Source organism: Otolemur garnettii, unplaced genomic scaffold (assembly GCF_000181295.1).
Source record: "Otolemur garnettii isolate 467f Iridium unplaced genomic scaffold, OtoGar3 scaffold00063, whole genome shotgun sequence".
Lineage (NCBI taxonomy): Eukaryota > Metazoa > Chordata > Mammalia > Primates > Galagidae > Otolemur > Otolemur garnettii.
Genome location: NW_003852458.1, coordinates 6,312,882 through 6,327,728, shown reverse-complemented (window position 1 = coordinate 6,327,728; position 14,847 = coordinate 6,312,882). Strand labels below are relative to the sequence as shown.

Genomic DNA, 14,847 nt, shown 5'->3' with positions numbered 1-14,847 from the left:
TGCAATGACTGGTTTCCCAGATGGTGAATTCTTAGCCAAAAGGTAAAGCGCCATCAATCCAAGGAACTTTGAAAAGGTCAAAAAGAAAATGATGTCATTTTTAGGGGAAAGAAAAAGAGACATATGAATATTTTTTTTAAATGACTACAATTAAACATCACACTAAAAGGTTAGCTTACAAACTCAAGTTTCTCTGCTAATTTGATCCATACTCTTCGCCTGGAGTGACTGACAATAAAACTGAATGGAAAATATTCCGTCTGAGAGACCCAGGGAAGTTGAAGTAAAGAGAGATGTCTTGATCTGGTTTGGGATTAAATCAGAGATGATTTTATCCTTGGAGATTAGTCTCAGATTAAAGAGACAAGAAAAGTATTTGAGAATGATCTTGATAAAAACTATTAAGTAGAGGCTCGGTGCCTATAGCACAGGGGTTCCGGCACCAGCCACATACACCAAGGCTGGCAGGTTCGAACCCTGCTCGGGCCAGCTAACCACCTATGGCACCTGCACCAAAAAATAGCCAGGCGTTGTGGGGATGCCTGTAGTTCCCGCTAGTGGGAGGCTGAGGCAAGATTGGAATTGCTTAAGCCTAGGGGTTTGAGGTTGCTGTGAGCTGTGTGACGCCATGGCACTCTACCGAGGGCGACACAATAAGACTGTCTTTAAAAAAAAAATCCTCTTAAGTAGAAATAATGTTAAGATGAATGCCTCTCCATTGTGTCAGCCTCTAATAATGATCTATCTCTAAACATTTGGAAAATGAGAAGGAATCTTTTCCCCCTCCTGCTCCAGCCAGCCCTATCTCTGCTGCGAAGCTGAGCCTCCCCCCTGCACACTCGCTCCCTCACAATTTCCTTTCCCACTAACGCTTGCTGGTCAGAGAGCCTTGATGAAGCAGAGTGTTGAGAACAGATGGACCTTCCTAGTCCCAAAGTGCCCAATAGCCAATGCAGGCAATGTGCCACCTTCAGAAATGAACGTAGAGTCTAATTTCCTCAATAACCATTGTTGCTTCTTTCCTTTCCTGTGTTGGCTGACGGCTGCTCACTTTTACACCTTCTGAGATGGACCTGGCAGCCATCGCCTTGCATGGGGCTGCACAGACCTGGCTACCATCCTGGCTGCACCACTTACTGCCAGGACAACCTTGGGGAAGTTTTTCAGCCTCTCACCCTGTTTCCTGTCTCCGATGTGTGGCTTTAGTGCTCACCTTTGAAGCACTGGTGGAAGGATTGCCAGGCAGGGCGCACTGTGCTCCCGACAATCAGCGCTGGATTTGCCTCCGTCTTGGAGAAACCTCAGGCACACCTCAGACCTTAAAGGTACAAATGCCTTCAGTCAGACTGGTTTAGATGCGCCTTACTCACACGGTATCTCTCAGATCCTCGGCACAGGCCTGCCGGGTGAACTGGGAGGTGGTTCCCACAGGGGTGAATGCTGGAGTCTACCTTTCTTCATGTAGGTAACCTCTTCCACACGCCCAGTTGAGGCATTGCCAGCCTTTCCAGTATGGCCAGAACCTCTGTCCTGTCCCTGCCCAGGCCCATGCTGTCCACAGCTCTGAACACAGTTCCAATTCTTCATTTGGTGATAGGAATGGGATGATTTGTCTGTTGGTCACTGTTATATTCACCGAGCTGAGCACAATATCTGCTGCATATCAGACGCTTGATAAATATTCTTTAAATGTGCCTTTAAAAAAATAAGTGGTATATGGGCAGCGCCTGTGGCTCAGTGGGTAGGGTGCCAGCTCCATATACCAAGGGTGGTGGGTTCAAACCCAGCCCCGGCCAAACTGCAACAAAAATAGCCAGGCGTTGTGGCAGGTGCCTGTGGTCCCAGCTACTCGGGAGGCTGAGGCAAGAGAACCGCCTAAGCCAAGGAACTGGAGGTTGCTGTGAGTTATGTGACACCACGGCACTCTACCGTGGGGGACATAGTGTGACTGTCTCTTAAAAGATAAAAATAAGTGGTATAATGTTGTTTCCCTGGATATTAGAAATAATGTTATTTTACAGAGGATGATCCCTGTATGGAATAGTATCCAACTGTGGGTAGACAGGAGTCCTTGGACAAGGACAGGAGGTTCCGTGTGGTGGCTTCAGGCAGCTCCCCCCAGATCTGGGCCATTGTGCCTTGCTCATAGGAGATGCCCAGCTTGTGTGTTGAATGCATTTACCTTGTTCTTCTAGGGGAAAACTCGGCCTCATCCTCTTATCTCTTGACAGCAGCAGATGGGGATAAATGGGCTCTTCTAAAGTGACAAGACGTCAGAGCCCTCTCTTGCCTCTGCCCCATTTCCTCTCCACTTTGAACCTTATTTTCATTCTCTCTGGGTCAGGTTCTCTGTGTCCCTTCCAACTCGCATGCCCCAGTGCTCCATTCTTAACTTCCGCTCTCTTCCTCCAGTTGCAGATCTGCTTCTCCAGGAGACAGTCTTGGCCCTGGTATCTCGGGGTAGTTATCTCGGGACAGGGAAGCCCCAGTGTGCTCCTCGGGCCACACTGCTGCAGTCTCCTACTCCACACCGAAGTAACTCTCACTCCACTCTATGTACTAAACTTCCTTCCCTCGTGCCAGACCTCCCCAAGAAACTGGGCCCAAGGTTCTAGGCTCTTTCAGAGACCTTCCTCACCAGCCCTCAAGGTAGACTCGGACTGGCCTGGCTTATGCCCTGTGCCCATCACTGGTCTACTCATGTGAGGCAGGGGAGAGGGTCTAGTCAAAGCCCATTTTCCCAAGAATTGGTGGGTAATGTTCTGAGTGGACAAAACAGTAAATGCTCACTGAAGAAAAACTAAAAGGGAAGAAGAAAATCACACAATTTTTCTTATGCAGCATTAGTTCTTTTTAACATTTTACTTTTTATTTATTCAGACATTTCTCCTATATGAATATATGCGTACATACACATATATTCCTATGCAGTAGAAGCCCTGTAGTTGACTACCTCCCTACATTGCCCACCTCCTTAGGTTGACCTAATTTTCATAGACTAAACAGACATGCTCTCCATGTATGAATCAGTATGGCAGGCCAACTTCCTTTGTCGACCACCTCTGAATGTTGACCAGTGTGTTACAGACACTTCGGTGGTCAACTTACAGTGGTTCGGCTGTATGTATGCATATATTTAAAACAGTGATATTTTCTATTTTGGACCTTGAATTTTTTACATATTTTGGAAATCTTTTCATATCTATAGACTATTTCCTTGGCACTATTCTTTGACAGTAAAATTCCAATGTACAGACAATTAAACCAATTCTGTATTCTGGATACTTTTCTGTCTTGTTCATAGTTTTCATTCAGTAATGGATAACTTTGAAAGTCAGGCAAGTATTTGGCATTGATTTGGTGGGAACGGAGGAACATTTGAATTCCATATTAGGAGCCATGGGCACGTGATAAGGAGAACTCCCAAACTGACTTCTCGGTGTCATAAAACAGGTAACTGCGGGGGCATCTGGCCCCAGGCAGAGTTTTGCCGGGTACCTGGCAGTTCCCCCAACGGGAGGGCTGCTCAAGGCCCATGCTGAGGAGCCACTCGAAAGGGCCCTCACCTGACTCAGGTCCCCAACCCCAGGCACCTACACCATCACTTGACTCTGGCCTGGTCCCTTAGTCATTGCAAAAGGGCCCCAGACCCAGGGAAAGCAACATCTTCAGGGACTATGAATAAGAAGGTAAAGGTATTTTTCTGTTCTCCCAGAGTAGAACTCCCGTGGTGATCCTATGAGCCTCTGACTTGCCATTTAGGGAAGCAGCATGCATTCTTCAGTTGCTGTGACACGTGACAGATGGTGCATTTTAAGAAAATGAGTCTGGTTTCTGGAAAAGGATTACCTGGGAGTAGGGGTGAGTGGAAGTTGCAGTTGATAAGGGTAGTGGTGGGGGGGTCTAAGAGGCCCCAAGACTCTTCCTCTGAACAGTGACTGGGATGGGCTGTCACTTCCATAATTAGATTACTAATCAGTTGACTTGGAGAGGAGGTGGCCCTGGCTGGGCGTGACCTCATCAGGGGAACTTTTATGGGGTGGAGGGGGGGCCCTGCCTGAAGAAAGAGTCTTCTCTGGCTTTAAACTAGGGGCACATGGGCCTCAGGGGAGACCACAGCCCTGGCCACACCTCGACTTGAGGAACTGGGTCTTCTCTATCCCTTGTATCTTCACTGGCATATCAGCCAGGGGCTAGTTTGCAAATATCAAGCCCTCAGGAAATGTCAGTGCAGCCAATGTGTGTGGACAAATGCTGGAAAAAGACAGCGATGCTTGTGAGGGCCCAGCATGTTGTTGCCCTCTCCTGACCTCTATCCCAACAACCCCCTCTGAAGAGGCTCTCAGGGGCTGCAGGCTTCTAGGCAAAAGCAGTCACGTGACAGCAAATAAGCCCCTCATCTTGGGCAAACCATTTTACCTCCCCAGGCCCATGCAGGGCTGGAGCAGACGATCACACAGGCTTCTTTCATTTCTGGTGCTATGTGAATGTGGCCTGGACACCTGATGGATAGGCACGTTTCCTATTTTCCTCTCCATCAGGCAGTGCCCCCCTCCCACAGTAGCATTTTGAAGCCCACTATCAGGCAGAACATGGGATGTCTGCATTCAGGACCAGGGTCACCAGGCAGCTGATTTTCTGGCCTCACTCTCTCTCCACCCTCAGCTCTTTCTGGCTGATAACCATTTCCCTATCTTTGCTTTCCTTCGGCCAGTTTCCTAACAGGGCTTTCCTTAGCTAATCCCCTGGCCCGAAGCCTCTTACTTTTGTTATTACATGAGTATAAAGGCAAATTCCTTGAGCCTTCCTGGCCTTCCTTTGCAGAGACATTCTAATCCAAGTCCTCCCTTAGCCAAGTCAGAGCTACAGCCCCTTAGTGCCAGGCTGTCCAAGGAGGCATACCCCAGGCCACGTTCTGGGACGTTTCTGTGCCTTTGCATGCCATTTGGATCTGGAGCCAAACAGAGAGACAAGATGGGTAAATGGGCAAGCAGAGACCTCCCCCCCACCAAATGCTGAGACATAATGTTCCTCTGACATCTTTCCAGGAAAAGGCAAGCGCTCCTGGGAGCCACACACTTTCTAGGACAAAGATGCCTTAGCAAGAGCAAGCAGGAAGAAGAAGAGCGGCAGGGGAGGGCATTCCCGGCTCCCTGCCCTGCTCCTGCAGCTCCTGGCTTGGCCAGGGCGAGGCAGGGGCCCAGGGGAGAGCAATGCACCACAGAAATAGTTTGCAGCAACTCCCCTGAGTTGTGGAGGTTATTTGTGGAGATGAAGGCAAAGTAGGGAAGGAAAAAGAACTCGACTCACACCTAATTGCCTACAGAGGGGCCTGAATCCCACTCTTGCCTGAGTAGCTCTGGTTTCTGCTGTCAGATTTGCTCAACCCAGAGTCTTTGCAATAGAAGGGCTCTGGAAGGCGGCAGACTCAGAGCTGAGATGAGGAACTGGCAAGCAAACACTTGGGGCCTGGCCTCTGCCCAAATCCCCCTTACCCACGGGACTTACTGCCAAGAACGGCTAACCAGAGGAAGGCCCAGAATGCTACTTAGTCAACTGGAGTCCTTGGGCCAGCCAGCTGCACCTGACTGAAGGTCAGGGTAGGGGGGCAGGAAAGGCTCAGAGGGCGCCATCGTGGTTGTGTCCTCAGAGTGGGACCACAAGCAAGTCACCAAGCCTCCCTGGCCAGGAGCTTCTGTCTCCCCTGGTCCAACAGGCCACGCCCACCTGCTCTGGCCATCATAGGACTGTTATTAAGATCAACATGAACATTCTTTGAGAGTGAGGCTGAGATGCAATTACTCAGAAGCCAGTTCATGCTATAGAATTGGATTAGTCATTTGCTGGCCTGAACATAGCCACCTGTAACCTGGGACTTCCTACCAGCAGCCTGTCACTTTCAGGAAGCCCGTCACTTCCACAGAGACCCACCACCCTGAATATCTTCAGCACTGGCTCTTTGTGCCACGTGATGGCTGAGGCAGGGGCACTCCTATTTCCCTTCTTTGTCTCGTGTGCGGTGCGTAAATACACAGTTCTGATGCAGTTGAGTGACCCACATGTCTAAGCTGAGAAATGACTGCGTGGGAGAGGGCTGAGGCTACACAGATGCCTGATATTAGATTCTGATACTGATTTCATGCTGGCAGCTCTCTCCACTGGGCTCCTTCAGGGAGAAAGTCCTGGAGAACTTTCCCACCTTTGATAAGCTCATCTTACACCCTTCTCAGCTAAGGGTGTGAGTGGCATGTCCACCTCCATCTTCCAGGGCGGCAACTCAGCCTTCCCAGGGCTGGGCGGGGAATGGCAAGTGTTGATGCTTTGTCCAGGCCCATCTCCTAAGGTGCTGCCTTTCCATTGGAAGCAGGAATTCCAGGCTGGGCCTGGGCAGGCTGCCCCTGGGTGATTCCCTCCCAGGAAGAACAGTCTCGGGTGGGGGTGGGGCAGTAGCTGTCAGAACTCTAGGAGGGGCTGGGGCCTCTGCTGCTCCCTATCCTTCCTTTGGGAACTCACAGTGCTAAAAACAAGCTTTCTGAGAACCATATTTTTCTGGGTTAAAGGTGAAAAATGCAGCATTTCCTCCAAGTGGAAAGTGCTGGGCCTGCCAGCTCCAGCTCCAAGCTCCAGCTCCGGGCACATTTCCGAGATCTTGCCTCCCACTCAGGGCGGAGGCAGCTCCCTCTAAGGGGGAAAGAGGGAGTGGGCGGTGGAGGGAAGGAGAGGAGGAAAGTCGGAAGGAAAGCGCCAGTTACTGTGTGACCAGGGCAGTCCCAGTGTGGAAACTAGCCGGCCTGTTTGTGTTGGAAGGCCCTGGACTGGAACAGGACTGGGTCAGGAAATGAAAGGCAAACACAGGGAGGGAGGCCAGGGCAGCCCTTCAGAGTGGGGGTGTCTGTGCAGGCCGCCGCCAACTCCCCGGTTTCTGGGGACAAAGAAGACTCCACAGACCTTTCTGAGAGAAACCCCAGCAGTTGGGCCTGGAAGAAACCTACAGGGTTGTGAAAGTTGGTTTTAAAAGGAAAAGCAAGAACATTCTTGCCCCACCCCCAGTCACCCTTGCTTAGAACCTGTGGGGAGCTCTGAGGAATTTTCTCTGATCCTGATTATGGGACAAAGGCTTTTCAGGAACCAATGCCTCTCTGCATCCTTCAGGGATTGTATTAACCTCTGAGCTCCCCAGCTTCTCCCTGAAACCTTCTCTCCTGCTGAGAGCCAGGCCAGCCTTTTCCAACAGACGTTCTTCTCCCCATAGTGGCCGCCCCAAAACCAGGTGGATCCCACCTTGCAGTCCTCCCTTCCTCTCTAGAATGAGTGTCAGGCAACAGGTGGAAGGACAGGGCTGGGGAGGGCAAATGCTGCTCCCAGGAGCCTGGCCTGGCCAGTCCCTTAGAGTACTGCAGGCCTGGTCCCCTGCCCCAATAGCTCAGGTGGAGGCCTGCTGCCGCCATATCTCTGTGGTATCACTTTTAACAATATCTGACTTGCTGCAGTGAATCAATGGCATCAATGGCCCTAATTTTTTCCCATTGCCAGGTGACTTAACAGTTCTCTTATTATGGGGGTAGACACAATTTCTTCATCTCTTTTTTTCTTTTTTTTGAGACAGAGTCTCACAATGTTGCCCTTGGTAGAGTGCCATGCGTCACACCTCACAGCAACCTCAAACTCCAGTAGCTAGGACTACAGGTGCCTGCCACAACACCCACCTATTTTGTTGTTATTGTCATAGTGGTGCATGTGGCTGGTGCCCTAACCACTGAGATGTGGACATCCAGCCCATTTCTTCATCTTTGAATCTACAGACTATTAGGATGTGGCTGGAGGGCCATGGGCAGTTCCATCCTATGCAGTCAATGCTCAGGCCAGCCCACTGGGCCCAGGAGGAAGATGAGAGGCGTACACAGCAGATTCCAGCCTCCTCACCATCCCAGCCAAGCTGTCTTAAATTAGCAACCCCTACACATTTGAGCAAGTCCAACCCAGACCAAAAGAACCACCCAGGCAAGATCAGCAGAGATGCCAAACTGACCACTCAAGGCACTTGAACAATAAACACTTACTGCTGCAGGATGCTGAGGTTTTGTGATTGATTGTTATACAGCATTATTGAGACAATAGACAATAGAGAAAGCAGGAACACCCATGTGCCCACCTGCGAGAGACTGTTTCCTACCCTGCCCACCCACCAGGTCATCAGATCTTCTTGGGTCCCTCTTCTGCTGCCTCCTCAGATCTTCTTGGGTCCCTCTTCTGCTGCCTTTCACCTGCCATGTCCCTTCTATCAACCACGTCACCCCCAGACCTCCCACCCAGGTGCAGGCAGTTCTGAATGCTCTTCTGTTCTACAGTCTCCCAAGCCCTCATCCATGGGCCACTGCATTTTTCTCTGGATAACACTTCCATGGGACAACAATTCATCTGCAAGCTGAAGCTCTTCTGGCTTTGACTCAGCTGAATATTTTGCTAAAATCACAATGATTGTTTTGGCTGGAAGCAATCCATTCAAGATGTGCTGTAAAGACAAATCCTTTATTTCTTGGGATGCTCTGGCTGGGAGCATCACAGGAACAGGTGTTGAGATGAGTCTGGGAAGTGGTAGGACTCACTTCCTACCATGTGGCCTTTCTTTGGGTTGCACTTACAAGATGAGGTGCATAAGAGGAGGCAGCTGATTATTGATGCCATTGTTACCATGATTCCTCTGGTAGGAAAGATCCTGGTCATTAAAGGTTCCCAAAGATATAAATTAGGAGATTGGGGCACAAGGTCAGCCTCCCCATTCACCTTTAACAATGTTCAATGTGCTTACAACTGTGCTTTGCACAAGCTTCAAGTCTTTGCTGAAAGAATACAGCACAAACTAGAGCTGAGTCATGATGGGGACTAATTACAGGCTCTTGTGTGAGGTCGATCATATTTTCTCCTCTTTGGGGGACAGAGCATTCATCTCACCTTTCCCTTATCAAGTCCTGTCTCAGGGATCTCCCAGTGAGACAGCTGTCCTCGGGGTCACAGGGGTGAATAGCAAAGGGCACATCTGATGGTACAGAAGGAAAGAGTCCTGTTTCTCTGGTTCTTGCCCAGCTCAGACATGCTGAGGACATGTCCCTCCACCCCCTGCACAGCCTAAGAAACATTGAGTGTATTAGTGTGTACTCGTATGGACATGGCCTCTGCAGAATCAGTAACACTTCATGAATGAAGGGATGAATGGATGAGTTCTAGTCTTCTTCATCCCTATATTCACATTTACTGCAAATATTGCCCCCCTCTAAAAACAAGAATGACAATGACCTACCTCCGTCACACATGTTCCTTTTAATCTGCTTATTTTGGAAGGCTTCATATTCAACCCCTTGAACCATCAACATTTACTGAAAGAGAATGGTCTGCTCCCCATGTTGTCCACTCTAGTTACCAATCCCACTCCACTCATACCACAGAGGGCCCAAACAAGTCTCCTTTTAAAAAAATTTTCAAAAGTGTGCAAGAATTCAGGGTCATCTACCTGAACTTCCAGAAGTACAGTGCAGCTATAAAAATATAGACATACAAAAGTATAGGCATAAAATTGTGGGGGTCATTTTCTTAAATTTGCAATATAAAAAGTAAGATTTCACATTCAAGGTAACCCTTGGGGAGGGGGCCACATTATGATTATGAGTCTATGTTTAGTCTCCCTCCATCTTTATTTTCACTGAATATTCAGAGCACATGGAGCCAGCCAGTGAGGAGTAGGAGGGGTCAAGCCAAACAATCCCTGGGCCAAGGTGGGAAATTTGAAGTTCATGGTCACACAGTCGTTCTAATGTCAGTAAAAGTGTCATGAGTCAGAGAAGGAGAGGAGTATTTTAATACTGCCTTGTGGGTTTCTTTTTCTACCCGCCCCCCCCTTTTTTAAAGCACTATGAATCACAACACAATCATCGAGATCCTCCAGCTAGAGTAGACAGGCTCTGGAATTCACATTGATGTGTGACCTCTGGCAGCCACTACTCATTCAATGGACAAAGTCTGATGCTTCCTACACAGAGTATTCTGCTGGGTTAGGCCCATGGAGTGTCAGCAGGAAAGGCCACCCAGGTTCTCAGCTTCTCAGCAGGGTGCACTTTCTTCTTGATGAGAGGAAACACACCTGGTTCCTGGGCCTCTGTGTACGGCATCAGGTGGGCCTGGGGCCCCCGGGGTTCTCAGGATAGAAAGCTCTGTCCCTTGGGCAAGGCCAGCTGGTGTTACTTGGCTCCACAAGTGTTGATGTTTTTCCCATCCACAGCATCTTCCACGAGGGAAATGTGGTAATCAGTGGACAGGGTGAAGTGAGAGATGCAGCCCACAAGGCCTCGCATGTACTGCCTGTTAGTGTGCAGGGCAATTTCCTTCATTCCACCTGCCGGGAAGCAAGACCGGGTGTTAGCATGGGGAGCTGGGCTCTTCTGCGGAGCACCTGAGTGTCTACTGAGCAAAGGGTCTCTTGATGGACAGGCTAACTAGGGACTATGGTCCCCTGAACTGTTCAGCACCTCTATCTATTTTATCATTATAGATAAAATCCTTGAAGGAACAAGCTGACTTGGACCAATGTGGTACACAACTGAAGCCTATAAATATATACCTCACATGTGATTTCTGACCCAGCTGACCACCTTGAGACCAAATACTATCTAGTAAATTTTGAAAGGTTATAGCATGACAACAAAATGCAGTGTGTCATTAGAGCTGGTGTCGTCTCAAACCAGAAGCCATACACTGATGTTGAATGCTTTCAATTAAATTCACTTCTAGAAAATACTATATGGAGAGCGCCAGCTTTTCACTTTCACGCGTCTGTGTTAATAGATTATAAGCCATTTACAGAAATACTATTCATTCCATTCTGAGAGGGTCCAGAAAGGCAGATGCTCCTTCCTCAGAGAGTATTCATGGAGCTATATTTAGCAGGTTCCTGTTCTACAAACAAGCAAATCAGGGTTTTCCTGGTGGATTGGCCCATCGCACAAAAGAGCTGAATGAGTCCTTTCCTGTCCCCTCGGCTATGAGTCAGAAGTTCAGAAAATGGGACGATGGGATATCTGGAGAGCGTTCCAATTTCCAGGTATTTGGCCCAGTGAAGTGCACACAGAGGACTACCAAGGCAGGCACTGGCCTGACTCAGATCTGGTCGAGGTCACTTACCCACATACAGAGCTCCACTGAGGTTCAGCTGCCTCATCATGCCTGGTGATTTGCCAGTTCTCGCCCCGTAGTCATCCACAGTTATCTTTCCTGATTGGCCATCCCTGAAAACAACACCCCCCATGACAAGAAAAAGCTCCACCATTTTTGGAGCACATTTACGTATGCATCCATCTCAATAAAAATGTATTAAACCACCCACCGTGTGCTGGATACTGTGCTAAATGATGGGACTGCAAAAACTAGAAGCCAAACCAAAAACAGTTCCCCAGGTTCCTGGCCCGGAGTTTACGGTCTATTAAGGAAGTCAAAACACCAAGCTGGGAATGACAACACAGCCATCATTCCACGGGAGAAGGCCCAGCTGCTGGAGGGTCACCCAGAAGGAGCACTGGAGCTGGACCAGGGAGGGGGCGGTTACTGCAGAGAGGGGCAGGGACAGCTTCTCAGGAGAAATTCTTCCCGGGATGGTTTTTGAAGGGCGAGCAAGGTGGGTGAAGGAGAAGGGAAGCTGAAGCAGAGGCAGCAGCAATGGCAAAGGGAGGAAGCTTAGAAATGCCCAGCGAGTCCTTGCCACAGCTGCGTCTACAGGGCTCGTAAGGGTAGATGAGTGACCAAGGAGGGTTACAGAAGCTCAGGGGTGGACGGTGAGAACTTGTAAGGAGGTTAGGATTTACTCTGGGTGTGAAAGGGAGCCAGGGAGGCACTTTCAGGCAGGGTGTGTGGGGAGCTGTGAGAGGCTCAGATATTCTTCTAACCACATGGAGAAGCCAATGAAACAGTTTTGTTTGTAGAAGTTTATTCTAATAGAGGAAGAAGGGTGGCTTAGAAGTCTCTAAGGGACCGCAGAGCCCCAAAGTGATTCTGACAGAGGAAATGTTCATCTGGGGCAAGGGCTTTGCAGTTTTCTAAGCTGGTTTGCAAACCAGTCCAGCCCCACGAACCTTCTTCAGGTAAATACATTTGCTTTTATAGGGGGGGGGGGGTCTGAGTCCAGGCCTGCTGAGCCCCAGTGAACTTTCTCCTGTTCTGTCCCCAGCTCGAGACCACAGACTCCATTTTGGAAGTGATTTCGTAGGATTTCATACCCGAGTGACAGGTAATGCCCCCAACAGCTTTGCCTCACCCTGCTTTTTCTTTTTTTGAAAATTACTCTAAAATATTCCATTTTTTTTAACTTACTACACTTCATAAATTCTAAGAATTTTTCATTTTTTATATTTCTGAAGTGAAAATATGCCTTGTAACCAATGGCATCATAGACTTAAAAAATATGTAATATTACCTTGTAACATAATAGATGAAGTACTTTATCATATTTATTGCTTATTGTCTATTGCCCAGTTAGAATGCAAGACCATCAGGTGAGGATCTCAGTTTTATTTAATGATGTATTTCCTATGTCTGGAATAATATAAGGCTCATAATAGTAAATGAGTGAATCCATGGAACTTCAGCGTGCTCATCTGAAATGGGAATAATTATGCCCATCTTCTAAGACAGCGGTTCTCAACTTATGGGTCACGATCCCTTGGTAACAATGAAAATACATCACGGCTTTAGGAAGGTTGAGAACCACTATTCTAAGACTATCATGGAGATGAGACATGGGGAGCACAGACCATAATCATAGGCATACCATCATGTTTATCCATAAAATTAAGATAATTAGGGTGGCACCTGTAGCTCAGTGGGTAGGGCACCGGCCCCATATACCGAGGGTGGTGGGTTCAAACCCGGCCTTGGCCAAACTGCAACAAAAAATAGCCGGGCATTGTGGTGGGCTCCTGTAATCCCAGCTACTTGGGAGGCTAAAGCAAGAGAATTGCCTAAGCATAGGAGTTGGAGGTTGCTGTGAGCTATGATGCCACAGCACTCTACCAAGGGCAATAAAATGTCTCTTAAAAAAATAAAAGAAAGAAAGAAAAAGAAACCTCAGTTCTGTGAATATGCACACTGAGCTAAAGTACGTGAAGGGCCTGGTACCTGGAGATGTCTGGGATTAACGCCTGCAAGGCCAGGGTTACCCAGAGCAAGACAGAGCACAAAGCAAGGCTCTGCTTCGGCATGTCCTCTTCACTGATCCCCGTCTCGGAGCCTGCTACAAGGGATAAATATCCACCCAATCCTTCTTGTCACAGTTGACTCCATGCCTTGAGTAAGTTCCCACTGAGATCCGTTGTACCATCCCTTTCAGCATCCCTTCTGTCTTCTCATAACTCACAGTATCTGCTGAATACTCCCACCTATCCAGTTCCTGGACTAGAGCTAGGCTGGATTCTGTGCATTTTGACTTATGTTATAGAACATATTTAAAATTCAAACATGTAAATGTTCATTATGGAAGAACATATCTTTTTCAAAAAGAGAGTTGGGCTTTGTCAAAATCATTATCTGTTTAAAGGGGGGTCTAGTCCATCTGGGCCTCTGACGGGCACAGATCTGCCTCTGTGTCCTCAAAGGCCTTCAAAGGCAGGCACAGTGGACAGGAGAAGGGTGCCCAGAGAAGTGCTTCCCTTGACAGCCTATGGTGAGCTGGGCAGGAAACTGATCATGGTGAGCCCCATGCTTCCCAGGCCTCTCTCCTGACTCCACCCACTGACTTCCCTAGAAAGGATTATGGTAAACTCTTGGGGAAACTCGAGCAGAGCTTCTGCTGTTCAACTTATCTTCTGGGACCATCATCTAACGTGGTATTGACATCTCTAAGTTTAGGCCTATGATTTGGTCTCTCAAAGTATATTGCTAGTAATATGGATAGACGTAGTAAATCTAAAAAGAGGAGCAATGGAACCATTCACCCAAAGTTAATCAGAAGTCAGTGTATTGATTCAGTGTGTTGTGGAAATAAATAATTGAGACTCTACAAACCAAATACAGCTTCTTCAGTTCACATAATGTTTTTTTTAAGTGGCAATTGCCTGTATAATAAGATTGGAAGCATTCTTCAAAGTCCACATACCCTGAAATTTCATCTTACTAGATATCAAGGCTCTCTTCCAGTTTAGTCACCAGATGTTTTTTTTTTCTCTAGAGGGTTACTGTTCAGTGAAGACTTGGGGACTTAATCTGTCTTAGTGGAGAGTAAGGTGGGTGTTGATAGTGAAATGCCCTGAATGTCCTGGGTCAGGAGCGCAAGGATGCCAGACAGGCCGAGGAGCAGGACAATAGGACTATAAGAAAAGTGAGCACTGGGTGGCACTGTGGCTCAGTGAGTAGGGCGCCAGCCCCATATACCCAGGGTGGCAGGTTCGAAACCCGGCTCTGGTCAAACTGCAACAACAAAAAATAGCTGAGTGTTGTGGCAGGTGCCTGTAGTCCCAGCTACTAGGGAGGCTGAGGCAAGAGGATTCCCTAAGCCCAGGAGTTGGAGGTGGCTGTGAGCTGTGATGCCACAGCACTCTACCGAGGGTGATAAAGTGAGACTCTGTCTCTAAAAAAAAAAAAAAAAAAAAGAAAGAAAGAAAGAAAAAGAAAAGAAAACCAGACACCACATCCCATCACTGCTTCGCACTGGCTCTGGCGCACAATTGTGGTTGGGACTCACCTAACAGCCTTAACTCTGTGCCACCGACCATCGTTGAAGGAGCCGTTCACCATGATGGATGCCACGCCACTGCCCAGGTTATAGCTAAAGGCGTTGGAGAAGAACAAGACAGAGAACAGAATGAGACC

The 14,847-nt window shown here is 48.3% G+C and overlaps 1 protein-coding gene across 4 annotated transcripts in view; it reads right to left on the bottom strand.

Annotated features, from left to right (window-relative positions):
- Window positions 1-8,799: 8,799 nt before the first annotated feature.
- The window catches only part of EGFLAM (EGF like, fibronectin type III and laminin G domains), a 185,584-nt gene continuing 179,536 nt past the window's right edge, over window positions 8,800-14,847 (bottom strand). For 3 of the 4 annotated variants that reach the window (XM_012807064.1, XM_012807065.1, XM_012807067.1), the window contains 3 exons: window positions 14,720-14,803; window positions 11,173-11,276; window positions 9,676-10,387 (listed from right to left, as the gene is read on the bottom strand). In XM_012807064.1, the coding sequence (XP_012662518.1) occupies window positions 10,233-10,387; window positions 11,173-11,276; window positions 14,720-14,803 (343 nt within the window). In that variant the 3' untranslated portion in view covers window positions 9,676-10,232. Of the gene's footprint in view, window positions 10,388-11,172; window positions 11,277-14,719; window positions 14,804-14,847 lie in introns of all 4 variants that reach the window. The other variant, XM_012807066.1, reaches the window with a different exon arrangement.